The 15,775-nt window shown below is 41.7% G+C and overlaps 3 protein-coding genes across 5 annotated transcripts; 1 reads left to right on the forward strand and 2 right to left on the reverse strand.

Moving 5' to 3' along the window:
• Nucleotides 1–126: 126 nt before the first annotated feature.
• On the forward strand, nucleotides 127–4,221 carry LOC131208582 (uncharacterized). Its single transcript, XM_058201380.1, has 5 exons — nucleotides 127–389; nucleotides 451–567; nucleotides 635–2,646; nucleotides 2,713–2,951; nucleotides 3,035–4,221. Exons 1-5 carry the CDS (start codon nucleotides 127–129, stop codon nucleotides 3,629–3,631), a joined length of 3,228 nt encoding a protein of 1,075 aa, XP_058057363.1. The 3' UTR covers nucleotides 3,632–4,221.
• Nucleotides 4,222–5,175: 954 nt separating this feature from the next.
• On the reverse strand, nucleotides 5,176–9,610 carry LOC131212959 (transient receptor potential cation channel protein painless-like). 3 transcript variants are annotated; one of them, XM_058207056.1, is made up of 7 exons: nucleotides 9,490–9,610; nucleotides 9,231–9,419; nucleotides 7,236–9,048; nucleotides 7,122–7,148; nucleotides 6,927–7,057; nucleotides 6,770–6,861; nucleotides 5,176–6,698 (listed from the first exon to the last, which is right to left on the reverse strand). In XM_058207056.1, the coding sequence occupies exons 1-7, from the start codon at nucleotides 9,529–9,531 to the stop codon at nucleotides 6,476–6,478; spliced, it is 2,517 nt and encodes an 838-aa protein (XP_058063039.1). In that variant the 5' UTR covers nucleotides 9,532–9,610; the 3' UTR covers nucleotides 5,176–6,475. The 3 variants fall into 3 exon arrangements, with proteins under 3 accessions (XP_058063039.1, XP_058063040.1, XP_058063038.1); XM_058207057.1 differs by having other exon boundaries at nucleotides 5,176–6,060; nucleotides 7,122–9,048; XM_058207055.1 differs by having other exon boundaries at nucleotides 7,122–9,048.
• Nucleotides 9,611–10,173: 563 nt separating this feature from the next.
• On the reverse strand, nucleotides 10,174–15,571 carry LOC131212944 (nuclear RNA export factor 1). Its single transcript, XM_058207041.1, has 7 exons — nucleotides 15,378–15,571; nucleotides 14,360–15,243; nucleotides 14,171–14,280; nucleotides 12,439–12,475; nucleotides 12,142–12,377; nucleotides 11,879–12,047; nucleotides 10,174–11,790 (listed from the first exon to the last, which is right to left on the reverse strand). Exons 1-7 carry the CDS (start codon nucleotides 15,454–15,456, stop codon nucleotides 11,317–11,319), a joined length of 1,989 nt encoding a protein of 662 aa, XP_058063024.1. The 5' UTR covers nucleotides 15,457–15,571; the 3' UTR covers nucleotides 10,174–11,316.
• Between the last annotated feature and the right edge of the window lie 204 nt (nucleotides 15,572–15,775).

Here is a 15,775-nt window from a genome sequence, read left to right on the forward strand (position 1 = left end):
AAGAAAAAGTGTGGCTTGGTCAAGGAGCAGGCTACTTTTCTGTTGCGTCCGCTCGGTTAGACGATATGAACGTAGCGCAAGGTGATTTTCCCGGACAATGAGGCGAATGAAACGACGACCAACATTATGAATACCAATCTATCAATCGGGGAGGAGGCGGATCGGATTCTAATAATGAAACGGTCTGTCGTGCCTGGCCACCGTTTGCACACTCGCTCCAACAGTGCCAATGGAACGCAGAATGTGCTTCTAAAGGTGTTGAACCGGGAGCATTCAGGGTACTTTACAACCGGGTTGAACCGACGGTACCATGAGGAACCGTTCCAGGAGGTTCCCGGCCATCTGCAGTTCTGCCTGAAGGACATTGTGCCGTACTGCTACTTGAACAAGTAAGTGTTGGGTGCTGGTTTGCTGCTAGTTTGTTGCTAATATCATTGGGTACACCAACAGCCACATCTTCATGGGTTTGACAAGCTGCGGTCAATTTCTGCTGAGCTATCGGCTTTCCTACGACTATGAAGAGGTCCTGACGAATGGCTTACATTTCCGTTCCAATCACAAATACGAGTAAGTGCTTCGAGGGATTTCCTAAGCAGCTTCTCCTGACCCCCTTTAATGTTTCTCACTCTCTTAGGTTATTCTTTTGGATCTACAGACCGCACATGCTGCTGAGTAAATACTTTCAGGTTTGCCTTTTCGACGACCATGGCGTAGACGAAATAAAAAACGTCTCGATCACACAATGGAAAACGGACAGTGGGCTTTTAATCGTGCATGGTGGCAACATGAACGAGGAGTCTGATTCGTACGTTACGATGGTTCGCGTCCCCAAGCTTGGGTGTCTCGACTGCCGCGTGGTACGCGATGCTCACAACGGAGATGAAGAACGGCAGGACATCCTTTGTATTGGGTGTAACATGACGATTCACATGAAATACCGTAGCACCGAGGCGGGTCCAGGATTTAACCCGAAGTTCAATCTAAACTGTCCTGGGTACATTATCATGAGCGAAAACAGCTTCATCCACACGATCCACGTATCACTCGATGTGCAGTCCAAAAAACTAGCTCCAACGGTATCACTCAGCTCGAAGTTTTTGGGTAAAGCGGCGTCTCAATCTGCAGGTGTGGTGGAAAAATCTTCAGGTGGGTTCGTTCTCGACAAATATACGACGGCGAAACCTGCCAGCAATTTTTCCGGACAGTGGAAGAAAAGTGAAGAAGCTGAGTTGGTGCCCACCGCCAACCCTGAGGTGGAGATGAGTATCGCAGAGCAAATTATTGCCGATTTTGCTGAATACGAGACTGACCTGTACGAAACGAAATGCTCCATCCGCAACTATCCGGACAATTTCGACGAGCTGATCATAACCTCACCAGCTTCGGTTAATAATGTAATGTCGGAAGCCACGTCCGAACTTCCATCGGCGAAGGTGCAACTGATGAACCATCTCAACAATACGAACATAGAGTTAAGACTTGACAATGGTAGTCAGGATGCTGCCGGTGCAACGATGGTTGCTACTTCCTCGACGGCAATACCCCGTACGGTTTCCAGCCTGGGCAAGGATTCTCCATTAGGCGTTAAATCGTACGTAACGCGAATCGATCTTCAATCCGGTGACAGTACCACGGGCACCACCGGCAATCGTCCAGCTAACGATGGATTGTGTGATATTCCCATTACGGCTACTTCCTCTACTACTACAACGAATCCGGGATTGTCAGCGTTACGAAGACGCTTCGTGCTTTCCGACACTGCTTATGTTCCTAGCATGCAGGGGCCTCCGCAGCAGGCTGGCCCTGTAAGCGATGCCAATTTAGAGGCGGATCCGGCTGCCAAAGCGTACGAATTCTCAGAAGACAATGAACGGTGCGAAAAGATCAGTGCGTTTCGCAAGCGCCGATTAGCCGACAAAAAATATGAATTTTCTGAAGATAACATCAGTGAGGAAAACATCGAACCATTTAACCGTCTGCGCAGCCAAATTAGAGGTCGTGTTCCAACGCCCGGCTACAGCCCTTCCCACCACCATGGCACCGGCTACGCAGATATCATGCCGACTGCGCACCATTTGCACCGAGCTTCACCGAATCACGGGTTTCGTTCGCCTTGTGGTTCGCCAGTTGGCAACCGGTATCTTCGGTCTCCGCCAGGAATCCGCTCTCCTTCATACTACAGGCACCGTTCACCAGTGTCGCATGCATCCTCCGTTGCAAATGGTCTGTTTGCTGGTGCGGCGGCAGCGAAACAGCAACAGTTGCTGAAAAAGGTGACTCCTCTTGATCCACGAGATTACGTTCACTTCCTATCGAGTGGAGCAACCGGAAGCGGATTGAACGAGAATACTTGTTCAGGAGGGCCCGGCGTTGGTACTCCAGACATTCCGAAAGTTTTTCTTGACGCAATCCATAGACTGAACGAGAAAAAGCTAGCGACTGAGCAGCTTCTATGTGTGGATGAAGCGTTCAACAATGAAAACAACATCAATTGTGATAACCAATTGCCGCCGGTGAAGCGAGCCGCTAGTGAAATTTCGCTTACGGTCAACCCGAAAGCTTCCGAGCGGCCAACCTGTTCGAAAAAAATCGTCAAAATCTATGTCGAAGAGGATGATGCCAACTCAGTAGTTACGATGGAAGATGGTAAGCAAGAAAAAAGAACAGCCTTAGGCAGGAAGTTGGTTTCACAATTGCGTCTCAATGTTTTAGATGACTGTATTTCGCCCGGCTACCATACCTCGCTGCCGATGGAAGTGCACGGTTCGTGCTACTCCAATATGCAAATTATCTCGCAAGCCTCCTACAGCAAACTCAATTGTGCGGCGGTGATCGTGACGCAGAATTCGTTCGATATGGAAATGTTTTCGGTCCATGTGGCCAACCACATCTGTACACAGGATAGCAAAAAGTACGACTTCTTACTGGATTCGGCTTACGAACTGACACACGTAAGGTTCTTTTTCCTATTGATTTCTGTAAAAAGTCATGTCTCTTGCGTAAGACGCTCTTCCATTTCTCGTTTCATATCCAGGTATGCCCACTGACGGAAACTATCACCTGCACAATGGTTCTTCAGTTTACGGCAAACGATGTGGACAGTAGCAAACCGCAGCATTGCAAAAACTGTTCTGGAACGATTGACTGTCAGACGCACCGGAAAGTGTACCAGTGTCGCTCGCTTTTTACTTGGTGCGTTACGAGCGGCGAATGGTCGGTGTTAGACTATGGGAATCTCTGCTCTGGCCCGTACTTGAACATGAAGAAACTTACCTCGAACTACAACCGTTTGCTGAAGAAGCTGCGAAGGTTCACGAAGAAACTGTTCGTTAATGGGGGCGAAAGTGAGGCGAACCGAACGTACGACTATCTGCAGCATCTGCGTGTGCATGATTCTGACGTCAGCAAAACGAAGCAACGGCTGGTTGATCTGGAAAACATGATCGAGTTCTACCGGAGACATCCTGGCGAACGTGAAGATGAGTTCAGTGCTTCCGATTTCGATAGCTATGGGGAAGAGGAAGAAGATGAGGATGATGACGATGGCGATAGCTCGGCTGATAGTACCTCCCTAGTGGAGGGCACTTCCATCGCCTCGGATACCGTTAGCGATGAGGACGATTTGCTGTGAGGCTGCATGAATCATAGTTTTGTTTTTGTTTTAAATCTTCTTTCCCTGGCGGAAGAAAATTCAGTGTTCACCCCGAGATAACGTGAAGTGCTAAGTGAATCATTGATTTTTTTTCGTTTTGAAACATTTTGAACTACCGACAGAGTTACAATGACCTGCGAATCATTGCTGGTCGTGCGTCTGATCTATCTTTGCGAGCATGAGACTGGATTCTACTACTTTTACTGATAATTAGGATATCATGATAAATTAAACCATTTGTAGTCCAATCCTTTTGTAGATATTCATTTTCCACGATGAAACTCATCACAGCAGTCACTTTTTACACTCTGCCTACTATGAAGATATTGTCGTAGCTTTTTCACCGCAAAACGGAAGAAACTCCAAAAAGTTACAGGAAGGAGAAAAAGTAAATTTAAAGATATGATCTATAGATTTGAATTGCCATGAAGTTCGTTGTGTCGAGATCTATATTCTACTGCTGGAGAAAAAAAGGTTGAACAGATAAGGCAGAGAAGCTAGTGTGCTGCAGGTATGACGTCTCGCCGGAGGTTGTGATGAAGTCATTTTCATTTTTCTCTTTTTACCTACAAACATCTGAATAAACAAAATCATAGTAAACCGCAAAACCAAGTTAAAGGTGTTTTCTTGTTCGGTTAGAGGATGTCATTCAATCCTTTCTTGACTTGTTCACTTCAAAGGTTTATTTTATTTTTATTTGATCTATTTCTTTAGCGTTATTAGAAAAAAATAACATTCTTTTATTTATTATTCAAGCACACACACAATGCTTCCCATCATGATACAGTCGCCCATCCCATTTTCTGAACTCAATTTAAAAAGATTGAACTGTGATACAAAATTTTTCAGAGAGATTAGACTCTAGAATCCCATCCCACATTGTCAGCTGTAGATGACAATGTAACGATTCAGCCAAAAATGTATAGCCCTACACAATGCATACCTTAAAAATTGAATGTTTTACTAAGCGCGAATCGCATCGCATGAAGTAGTAACAGTAACATTTCAGATAACCATCAACTGTTCTAAGCCCTACCGGTGGATGTGGTATGAAGGAACTGGACCATAGGAGACGGTTCCCGTTTCCGGTTATCTCATTGACCGTGGACCGATGTCTCCGAAGATACATCAACGAAGACTTCAAGTTCATCGTGTCAAGTATTGAAAATTCGAATCTTGGTACGGCAGCTGATTTGATTTGATATTTCTTTAACTAGATATTTCTTAAAATCTTGTTTCGTAATGCATTGGGCTTTAACATTCTATCCGTACTTTGCCCCTATTCAATATGAAGACAGAAATAAAACGCGTAAAAAGTGTATCGGAAAGCATTTTAATGTAACCTCGGTGCTAGTACTGTAAACTATTTGTTTTCATAAGTCAACCAGACAGAAACAATGACAGTACATTGGCGCCAAAAATTGGGTTTCGTAACTGGGGGCTACATGAGGCATAACTGCGGGGACACACGAAGCGTGAAAACTAGCGTAAAATTAATTTGTAATGTCAAATCGTTTAAAAATTTAAAAACCAAATGTTAAACGTGTTTACGTTCGTGTTTTGGTCCGAGAAAATAGAAATAGAAGAGAAATAAATTGATTTTTGAATATTTTTTTCTTGTTTTTTTTCGATTTTATTGCTATACCAGCAAATAAGAACTTAAACTATCCTCTGTTTGTAAGCAAAGCGTATGCGAAAAGTATTTACGCTCGGGGTTTACGCCTCGGCCGACCCGTAAACGTTTTGACAGAAGCGCAGCAGTTTGCTATTAATCTGTAATGTCAAAAACATTACGTTACGCCTCATGTAGCCCCCCAGTAAAAGACATGTTTTGTTTTTCCACGGTTTTGACATATCGTGTTTTCGATATTACCATATAAAACATAAACATCACGACCATCGGCACACTCACGACCGAGGAATTTATTACATTTTGCGACCATAATGGCAGTAAGTATATCTTTACTAACGTAACTAAATATGTGCTGCAAAAAGCAATATCTAGCTTCTATATCTTTAAACGTGAATTGTGCAATGAAACACTAAAGGAAAAGCGAAACTATGTATACAACACATTTTATATCTGCGTCAATGTTTTGTCCCCAACTCATATTTCTGTTTCATGTTTGACGGCACTGTTTTAAATGTTTTTACTTTTTCATCAGGTTTCTCATATGGGAACGGAAGAAGTTACGGATTTATTCGAAAAACTGGACAATCTTCCAGCATTGATACCCCATCGCTTAACAGAGCTGCAACGCACACTTCAGACCATCGTTCATTGGGTGGGTTCGCGAATAGACGAACGTCTTCATCCTAATATAATCAAATATTCTGACCAAATTTTTGAGCTGCTAGAGGTCGCAGTACCGAACGCCAGTGGGCGGTTAGATGTGGAGCGCGTTAAGCTTGAAAAAATAGACAATCTATTAATACATCTAACAGAAGAACAAGAATACAAGGAGTTTAAAGCAGAAGTTTGCAAGCTTATAAAAAAACAAACAATATAATAAAAAACAAATGATTTTGAGCACCATGTGCCGGTACACGAGGTATACGCTTCGTGTGGCTGCAAAAATATAAAACCGAAATGTGAAACGTGCTCGAAAACATAAATCGAAGAGAAATAAATTGATTTCTGAATATTTTTTTCTTTTTTTTAGATTTTGTTTCTGTAGCAGCAAATAAGAACTTACATTGTAATCGTAAACATGTGGCCTTCATGTGGCCGGACAGATATACTCCCTATTATCCGTCGATCCTATTGTAATACGATTAACAGCATCAACAACTACTATATAAATTTGAGTAGATCTTCACTAGCTATCTAGCCGCACTATCATTTAGATTATTCGTTGTCTCAGCATTAACGTAGTACGGTTCTGCATATGAATTCAATATTTCTTGCGAACGTTTCAAAATATCACCATATTGGGCATTCGTGTTTGGGGAATTTTGTAGAATTTTGATGGAGGGCGGTAAGTTAATAGTAGTATTTTCTTGGGACAGCCAAGGCCAATTCAAAGTACTAGAAATGTAGTTGGCCCTAGAAATTTGAGGGCAACTGTACTATTAATATCAACATAGCCTCAACAACAAAACACTTATGATACGTACCATGTCCTACGTAGGTTTAAAATGGTTTCAAGACGATGTATCAGGAATATTTTCTGTTTGAGACTGATGTATTCAGATTCAGCTCTCATGGTCTGTAACAAAATATGGACACGTGTTTAGTGGTAGATGTTTGAAGTTACATATGTACACAACATACTATTGTATCATCGACCGCCAAACCGTTGATGAAATTATTCAGAACCAAGGCGACAAAAATTACAAACATCAAGAATAAAACATTTTTGAACACACTTTCCGCAAACGGTATATTCGTTGCATCGAATTCTCCTAAAATACACATAAAAAGTTTTACTAATTCTGCAAAGAAACTTTATGTTCAAGATTTACTCACCGGTCATCATTACCATTGTTTTTGTCAGTGCCAGCCAGACTGTTTGGAACTTACTGAATTCATTATTCCCGGTGAGTTGTTCAACTGTATTGTGCTTTTGTATTTCTATTTTATCTAACGTTGCGGGATCCGTATGATGTCGATGTTTAAACAGAATGTGGAACACGAGTGCCCATGCTATCAAAATGCTCGGGAACGATATCAACGATTTGCAAAAGTTAATCGATATCGTCTTCAGCATGATGAGGTTAGTCGAGATACCGAGGAAAGAAACCTTCCCAAGAACGACGGTGAACTCAACAGACAGTAGCATAACCGCGGTAGCACAACACGATCGATATATTTCTTCGTGAACTGCAAATGATTCTTTTACGACGATGGCGCAAATGAGTACTATAATTAGCATAATTTGTAGCCAGTTTTCGCATCTTTGCAGGAAATGTTCTTTGTCTATAGCGCAACTCATCACCATCCGTCCAATTGTGTATACAGCTACAAAGATCATAATTGATGTATCAATCATCCGTCCTAGCCCTAGGATGTCATTGCAATAAACCATAAACCATGTTAAACATATCCAGTGTATACAATGGTACACAAAATATACCAAATTTGCTTGCCACAAGTACTCCAATTTCAATTGTAAAATAATGGAAATAAGTGGATGCTGAAGAAGGCGTTTGTTGGCTGGATGTTGCGCCAGTTGAAGTATAGGATAAATTTCACTCTGACAGTTTATTTCGCTAGTGGCGGATGTTGATTTGGTGAAATCAGAAAGATCTATAGTCACATCAAATTCCTCATCACGCTGGTTTTGCTCAGACGAGTCGCAAACGATGGTTTTGCTCAGACGAGTATCGAAGTGTTTTTCCAAAAGAATGGGATCTATCTCACAAAAGTTCCGTAAGATATCCCTCAAGCCAAGCTGTGCACCTTTACCGAGAAGTGCCAGTTGAACGGGTTGCATTTTGTACATTACTGCGTAGTGCAGGGCAGTTCGATGTGATGCCTCATCAGGCTTATCAATCTCTATTCGATGATCTTGCAGCAATAGGTAAAAGCAATCACTAAAAGAGCGATTCTTCAAATAAACTTTTGCATACATTCGTTTGATTAAAATACACAGCAGCGGTTCCTTATTGATGAAGTCTCGGGCAGTTTGAGGAATGATCTTTAAAAGCCATTCCAACACGCTGTAGAATCCACGGTTGCAACACTTTTCTAGTAGACCTGGGAGTAATATCTCCAACAGATTTTCTGGTATCGTTTCATTGATGGCATCCAATCGTGGACTTACTAAACACTCGGCGGCTTTCAACTTGTCGGAAACTACTGCTATGTCTAACATATCTTTAAGCTCTTCATCATTAAGAGTTCTTGAACAGTTCTTGAACTCTTCGAAAATTTGATTAAATTCATCCATCGTGCCACTGGAAAGTATGTCCTTTAACCCCTCGACGGTCACGGTGCTCATGCCATATCCTTTGGGATACGCCATATCCATGCCATATTCCTTTGCCAAGGTTGGAAAACACTGTTTGATCAACGTTTGCGCTTTGCCGTCGTTAAGGCATAAATTTACCGCACTCTCTTTAAGGCAGTACTGCAACACATCCTTGGGCCACTCATTTTCGCCAGACGGAACCTGACCGTTGGCAACCTTCTCCAGCAATAACTGTACTGGAGACACGTTGTCCTTTTGTACTGCATTTATGTTGGCACCTGCGACCAGTAACAACTTGATGCACTCGAAAGCTTTTTGATGGTTATCTTCGTTGATATTTTCGAACAGTAAGTACAGGGCGGTTCGGTCTTGATACTTCTGATCGACTACGACGTCCGGCGATGTTAGCAGAGCTCTCATGTTTTCATCACTGCAGCAGAGAGCTACTAGATGGATTGGAAAAGTTTTCTGCGTTGGATTAATCTGAAATGAAATTCGTTCATCTATCAGTGGGCAAAGGACTTTGGACTTTTGTACCTGATACATTTGTTCTGTTTAAGCAATGGGCCGAAGGATGGGCAATTCGTGCAATTTCACGACCTAGCTGAATCTAATAGCAACAACTTCTTAAAATATATGGTCTGAACCAATATATGGTAACCTACTATCGTTACGGAAGCTTCATGATCAAGGCATGCTTTTATGTAATCGTCGCAGTTGGGAGTCGCACAAGCCTTCTCGAAGATGGAATATTTATCACCAGATTCACGCTTATTTACGTCGGCGCCATGACTCAAGGCACTCCTGAAACTATCGATATTTCTGCCAAAGCTGTTGCACAGCAATTCCTGGAACTAGTTAGGTGTGAAGTTGGTAGTTGTGGTAGTTAGAGTGTGAACTTATGGAACAGTTTTCTATTTGTACCTGCGGACATTCAACAGGATCGTTGGTTATTGGAATTTGCATGTTATTGGAATTTGCGCTAATGTGTAGTGTAGTCGATCAACTATAGTACTAGCGGTTTTGTTCCATTTGATGCGACTAAGAACCGACGACGTTTGCTTGATAAGGCTGTTCAATTCTTGAATTCAAAGAGAATTACATATTCTTATCAATAAGTTTTATTCATAGGAACGTCGTTACTGATTAGTGCATCTATCGCCAAAATGATCACTCACACTGCCAACAGCAAAATAAGTTGCTTATCACTAACTTTATGTTATTTATTCATGTTTTGTGACTAAAATTTGATACTTTTACCAAGATGAACTTTTGTACCTGGCTTTGTTAAGATTATTGCAACAGAACGCAGCAAAAAATCAATTCACACGAAGTTAAAATCAGACAGATGAGTGCACCGGATGCTTGTGCTGTGCATCAACGATCTTGAATGGATTTGATTATTTGAATGCGATGACTTATGTTATTATGTACGATAATGACGAACACCACCATCTTAAAAACCAACACATTACCGAAGTGTAGAGGAATTTCATTTATTGGAGTAGCCTCTTTCAAGAAAAAATGTCCCATTCGTTTCAAAGAAACTGAAAAACTATTGTATCGACCATCTCAATATAAAACACATTTATACTTAAAATCGTCTTTATTTCATAATTACAACTTGGTTTCTCGTAAGTTGTTTAGATATACTTATGATTTTTCTTGTTTATCGTTATGTACTACTATTTCTTGTTTTCCGACTTTTGCATTACTGTTTGTTTAATTAATGTCTGTTTGGCTGTTTTATTAATTAATGCTCAATCCAAACTAAAACATACCCTCACGACACATTAAATGGGCATGTCAGTATCGTTCTTGCTGACAGGACACATTGATTCGCTTAATCCATCTTAATTTAACGAAACGAACGAGTAATTTTGTTTCGTCTGTAAATTATTCGTCTTCGCCGCTATTGGGCAGGCAGACAGAAGTCAATTCAAACACGGATACCAAAATAAACGTAAAATAACTGATCATACTGTTATGCCCATTTTTGCACAGAGAGAAATCAAACCGTAATTCGTAACTTTTAGATGGATGAAACTATCGCTAATTATCCTATGGATACCCTAGGCTTAGACCACCAATGAGCAGGCATTCATGTAGCTTTTAACACATACCGATCAGCTGATCGATTGAGTTTCATCACTTAAACTAGCACTCACTAACAGCACCAGCATTCCAGCTATCAGGCTCTTTGCGTTAACGTTTCATTGATGGAAAGCATTTTGTAAAAACGGGGCAAAACACGAAAAAGGAATTTCAATTTTTCCGCCTTAAGGTTGTAGACACCATCGTAATGGAGTTGTTAATTCACGAGAATGCCCTTTCCTCTAAGCTTTAGATCTGGCTACATTTACGATTTTTTTCTATTGATCTAGAACATAAGTTTGCATAAAAACAAACTTGTACTTGTAAACATTTAGTTGTTTTTAATATCTGAAGCTATGTACAGAAAAGATTGACATATTTAAAAATATGAGAACTTACGATAAATCAGCTAAAGTAAATCAAGGGAATTCGAAACAACGCAAAAGTTGAAATGGCTGATTCAAAGCACTCTTCCCGTACCTTGAGGAGAAGGAAGAAGTGATTGTCATTGAACCAGTTTTGCAATGTTTCTTTAAACATTAGCTTGATAATCATTAAGATAAACACTACTGTACACTACTGATAAACACTACCAATCCAATTCGATCCGACCTTTATGAACATTCACATGGTGACCATGATCGATTAGTTACTTTATCAATTTTTTATGAATGCTTCCGGTGGTATTCGATTCTGTTTGTGTAACTCGTTAAAGGCAAACTCCGCCCGCTGATAGTCCCAGTTAGTTTCTTCCAAACAGCGTCTACTCCACTCCAGGTTCATTGCACTTTGTGTCGCTAGTGCTTGCACCATCTGCAACTTTGTATTGTCGTCTGGGGCGACAACCGGAGCCGAAATCGGCGATTGTTGCATAACTGGAACATTTGATGCGTTTGATGTTAAAGTTCGGTTCGCTATTGAGGCTGCTCCGAAGCCGGCTTGATCTTTGAAAGCTTTCTCATCCTGCAATCGAGTCGAGTTTGTGATGTGCACCATCTCATTGCGAATGCAGAAACCACTTCCACACGGTACTATTACAAGCGAACGTTGGAACGAGCGGATAGGTTCATTGCCAGAGTTTTGTTTGCGTTCTTTGAATACTCCAGTAACAGTGAGCAATAACAGTTGCGGCTGCACGAAGAACAAATGTGTATAAAATGTCATGTAACAAAATATTCATTGGAAAAAAATTTAAAATATATAAAAACATAAAAATTACCGTTAATAGCGTTAGATCAACGGCAAAAGATTGTGGATCGTGCTTGGTAGCAGGAAGTTCCGACAGGTACGAAACAACTGGAAGGCGACCCTGTTTCAAAAGGCGACATCTTGAGTCCAGGTCTGTTTTATGCTTGATGTTACGATTGCCGGACATATAAGCTCCCAGTCTGTTGTTCCAGGTTATGAAAAATAACAGCAATTATTAAGTCACAATACAAAAGTGCCATACAGATACGGCTCCAAAGTGGATTAGAACAATACCTTTGCTGGTTGTTTTGTTGGTACGTGTTAACCGTTAACGAAAATATTGCGTGTTCATGATACGCTTCGAGAAGCGGTTGTCGGTTATCAGAATCGAATATAGCAAAATATTGCTCTAAAAACTGGCGTACCAGATCGGCACCTGCTGCGTCGCATAGAAACGAGGCTTTCGCGGATGGAACTTTTACATCGTCGTCCACGTCGAAGCTGATGGGAGGCGGTAAATCCATGCTATCCTGAAAATAGAAGTCTTCGGTTTATTCACCTGCTCGCTTCAAAATCTGCTCTAGCACTTACCAATTTGATTACTTTCGGGAACCGTTTACGTACTTCACTAAAAGTAGAAGATATAAAACAAACAATATCTTGTTTGTAATAGCACCCAACTTGTATTATGACCTGACGGAGTTGATTTTGATCGTTAGAAAGCTTTCGTTTGCGCTGACAGTAAGACTCGAAACTATACCAAAACACTGATACCATAGTCATCTCGCAACTTACAAAATCAACGTTAGTAGATATTTGCTGAAGGGATGTGGACATTTGTGAACCCATAGATACTCAGGGTTTCAAGCGAATAGATCCGATCGCGAAAATACATTTAGACTTGGTTGCATCGCTAATTGGGCGCGCTTTTACGGATGAAACACATTCACGGATGCGTTTGGTTTTATCTGATTTTCCATAGCGAAAGAAGGAAGATTGGAAAAGGTGCCTCATTGGTCAGTACTTGATTGGCTTGATTGGTCAGTAAAGCAATTGTTATTTGATAATAACTATTCTATGCAATTAGCCATGCGACGCAGCAGTTACAGTGATTGTGATACGATGTGTTGATATGGATGTCTTTGAGCATTGGGTTTCCAATCCATTGCGAGACGAGATGGTTCTTTATGTTGTCTTTTGTAGTTCATATATATGTCCATCTTCACATTTGCCACAGCGAACTCGCCCTTTCTTTTTGGCATTTCTCATATAAGTGGACATTTCATTACTCCGTGTTTTACGCCTACACGGTGAACGGTTCTTGTTGAGATCATAGAGAGCAGCAAACCATCATTTCAATCATCGCACGGCAGAATGTTCTACTCAGGCTACTCTTGACCTTTCGGAGGAACTTTGATTCAACGTTCTAATGATGCTGATGTGCACCCATTCTTAAGGTGCTTTGGGTGTCTAGGTTGTATTGGTCGTATTTTTAAGCACTCAAACCACCGTAAAGGAGCATTGCAAGGCGTAAATAAGAACGACTGTTGACGAACATATCATACTTTACTTGAACCCTATCATTAGCCACGAAACCAAATTATCGCGAAAGTACGATTTCCCCCAATATTATCAATCTTTCTTCTTTTCATTGCTCAAAGAAAACTCATTTGGTGAAGATATTCGATTTAAATCAAGAATTGTTTGCATATCCGATCAGCTGATTGCTACACACAAGGCTAACGTATTTCAATATTATCCAATACCAGGAATACCACGGCCACGAGTTCGCGCACAAATTGTCGCCCATCGCTTCAGCCAATTTAATCAAGCATATGTCTAAATAAACGTTTCGAAACCAAATAGACTTTGGCACGTGTACCGAGGATCGAGGATTTCTGCCAACGCAATTGCTTTTTACCGCTTTAATGTTGTTTTTAATTACTCATGTTTCCGATTCTTTAAAGGGAGGAACGAGGGAAAAAGAAAGAATTTAAAACTCAAAAGCCCACTACAGCGGGGTATCAAAACTATTAATCCACCGTAATTGAGAAGAGTAAAATTGTGAATAGCTAGAGCGCGTGTTTCATGTGGGATTTGTGCCAGTATGCTGCGAGGTGTATGCTGCCGAGCTTTCACAACTTGCACCTATGCCCCGCGCCAGGAAGTGTCGACGAGTAGTACCACTGAAACACTCATCCAGTTCCCTGAGCATTCCGAATGCCAGAGAACGCCGATCTAGGCTGGTGTACTCACTAGCAAGGGTTCTGCCAAATATAAGATCAAACATCTTACTCAACCATAGCTGAAAGAAAACAAATACCTCACGTAGACCGTCTGGTCCTCAAATCGCTGCTTTAGTGGGTTATCCTCCAGATTGAGCTCCACGAGTTTTAGCGATTTTAAGCTGTCCAATGTGTTGACGTACGGAATCTGTAGCAGATGAGAATGCAAAACGTTTAGAAATAAGGTTGCTGGAGAAGGAAAGACAGGCTGGTGCTATAGTACTTACCCGGTTTTTGGACAGGTACAAAATTTTTAGGTTTGGAATTTTGGTAGCCATTGATTTAAGGTGGTCCAGCATGTACAGCTTATTATCATTCAGGTTTAGAGCCTCCAATTCGGGAATATGTTCCGCTATAATGTCGACAGCAACCAGAATGATTTGCGGACGAAAAAGTCCACAGAAAATGTCGCTTAGATCGGGATCAGCATGAAACTTCTCCAGATTCAGTGCCTTCGTCGCGGAATTGTACCGTTTCACCATTGCTTGCCTCATTCGATCCTTTAGTTGGTCATTCACTTGACTCGGCGGGTGATTGTTGCGCACCAGCAAAATCATCTTCCGCCCATCCGGCAGATCGATCTTACGATTTACCTTTTGAATGGCTTCCGCAGCATGAAATTCTTCTACATAAAACGTCACCGCAGACTCGGCCGTTTTGTAGTAAAGTGGGATAAAGAACTGCGGGCTAATCGCGTGCTGAATAAGGCGAAGGATTACCTCTTTCGGGTACTTGTTCCCGTATGGTACTTTAACCTCGAACCAGTTGGTGTTTGATGGTGTTATCTTTTTCCGGATGTTTGCATTCGGAACGCCACGAGGAATGGGTGATCCACTGCGCCGCTGCCGGTTGAACTTGTTTCGATTGGCTGTATAGGAAACGGGCGATTCTCCATCGAACGTGTCACCACGCATCGCTTCATCGTCATCTTGCGAAACGTGCATTCGTATTTGCTGCTCCAGAGCCCGCCCATTCTTGCCGAACTGCTTGAAGTTGAACGGCTTGAAGCTGACTCTCCGTTTCACATTGGTGACATTGCGATCGTTCCTATCCCGATCGTTCCACTCTGTTCGATCCGCTCGATTATCATGTTCTGAATATTTCTGCGAGGCTATTCGGTGAGTGGACCAAAAACGGGACTCCAAGAAATAAATGTTTTGGCTCTTGTTTTATCGAGTCCTCATCGCAGCGCGCCGATGACGACACATTTATTGAATTAAAATGGCGACGTGCACGCTTGCTTACCGTCGTAAAAGCCTCGTTCTCCTCCTTGTTGCCGGCCACCGCGACCACGATTATTACCGTGACGGAAATTTCTCGGCATGCTTATATGAGTTCTACACAATTGTATCACAATTATGTACCACCGAAAAGCGCGTTTTCTATACTGTAACACAATTCGCACAAACAAAGCAGACTGAAGGCGCGAGCAGCGAACGGATCCTTCCTCTTCGTTTTCTTTCGTGTCACAATCTGACATCCGTTGAATCGGCGACATACATCTGGCAACACTGTTCAAGGTGTATACATATAAATTGTCTAAAATGTTTAATCTAACATTTGTGTTCAAAACAGATTCACTGAAAAAGGTCACAAGCGTACTCCTAACAGCGTCTTCCTAACGCAATTAATGTGAAAAGCTA

Source organism: Anopheles bellator, chromosome 2 (genome assembly GCF_943735745.2).
Source record: "Anopheles bellator chromosome 2, idAnoBellAS_SP24_06.2, whole genome shotgun sequence".
Taxonomy (NCBI): Eukaryota; Metazoa; Arthropoda; class Insecta; order Diptera; family Culicidae; genus Anopheles; species Anopheles bellator.

Bases quoted from the DNA above. Each gene is read 5' to 3' on its own strand.
- LOC131212959 (XM_058207055.1), bottom strand. From the start codon at position 9,531: ATGCAAATTCCAATAACCAACGATCCTGTTGAATGTCCGCAG. The intron at 9,049-9,230 runs GTAGGTTACCAT...ATTTCATTTCAG, and splicing joins ATGAAGCTTCCGTAACGATA to ATTAATCCAACGCAGAAAAC. The intron at 6,862-6,926 runs GTATGTTGTGTA...ATTTTGTTACAG, and splicing joins TGGCGGTCGATGATACAATA to ACCATGAGAGCTGAATCTGA.
- LOC131212944 (XM_058207041.1), bottom strand. From the start codon at position 15,456: ATGCCGAGAAATTTCCGTCACGGTAATAATCGTGGTCGCGGTGGCCGG. The intron at 15,244-15,377 runs GTAAGCAAGCGT...CTCACCGAATAG, and splicing joins AGAACGAGGCTTTTACGACG to CCTCGCAGAAATATTCAGAA. The intron at 12,378-12,438 runs GTAAGTGCTAGA...TTCTATTTTCAG, and splicing joins TCCCGAAAGTAATCAAATTG to GATAGCATGGATTTACCGCC.
- LOC131208582 (XM_058201380.1), top strand. From the start codon at position 127: ATGAATACCAATCTATCAATCGGGGAGGAGGCGGATCGGATTCTAATA. The intron at 568-634 runs GTAAGTGCTTCG...TCACTCTCTTAG, and splicing joins CGTTCCAATCACAAATACGA to GTTATTCTTTTGGATCTACA. The intron at 2,647-2,712 runs GTAAGCAAGAAA...TCAATGTTTTAG, and splicing joins AGTAGTTACGATGGAAGATG to ATGACTGTATTTCGCCCGGC.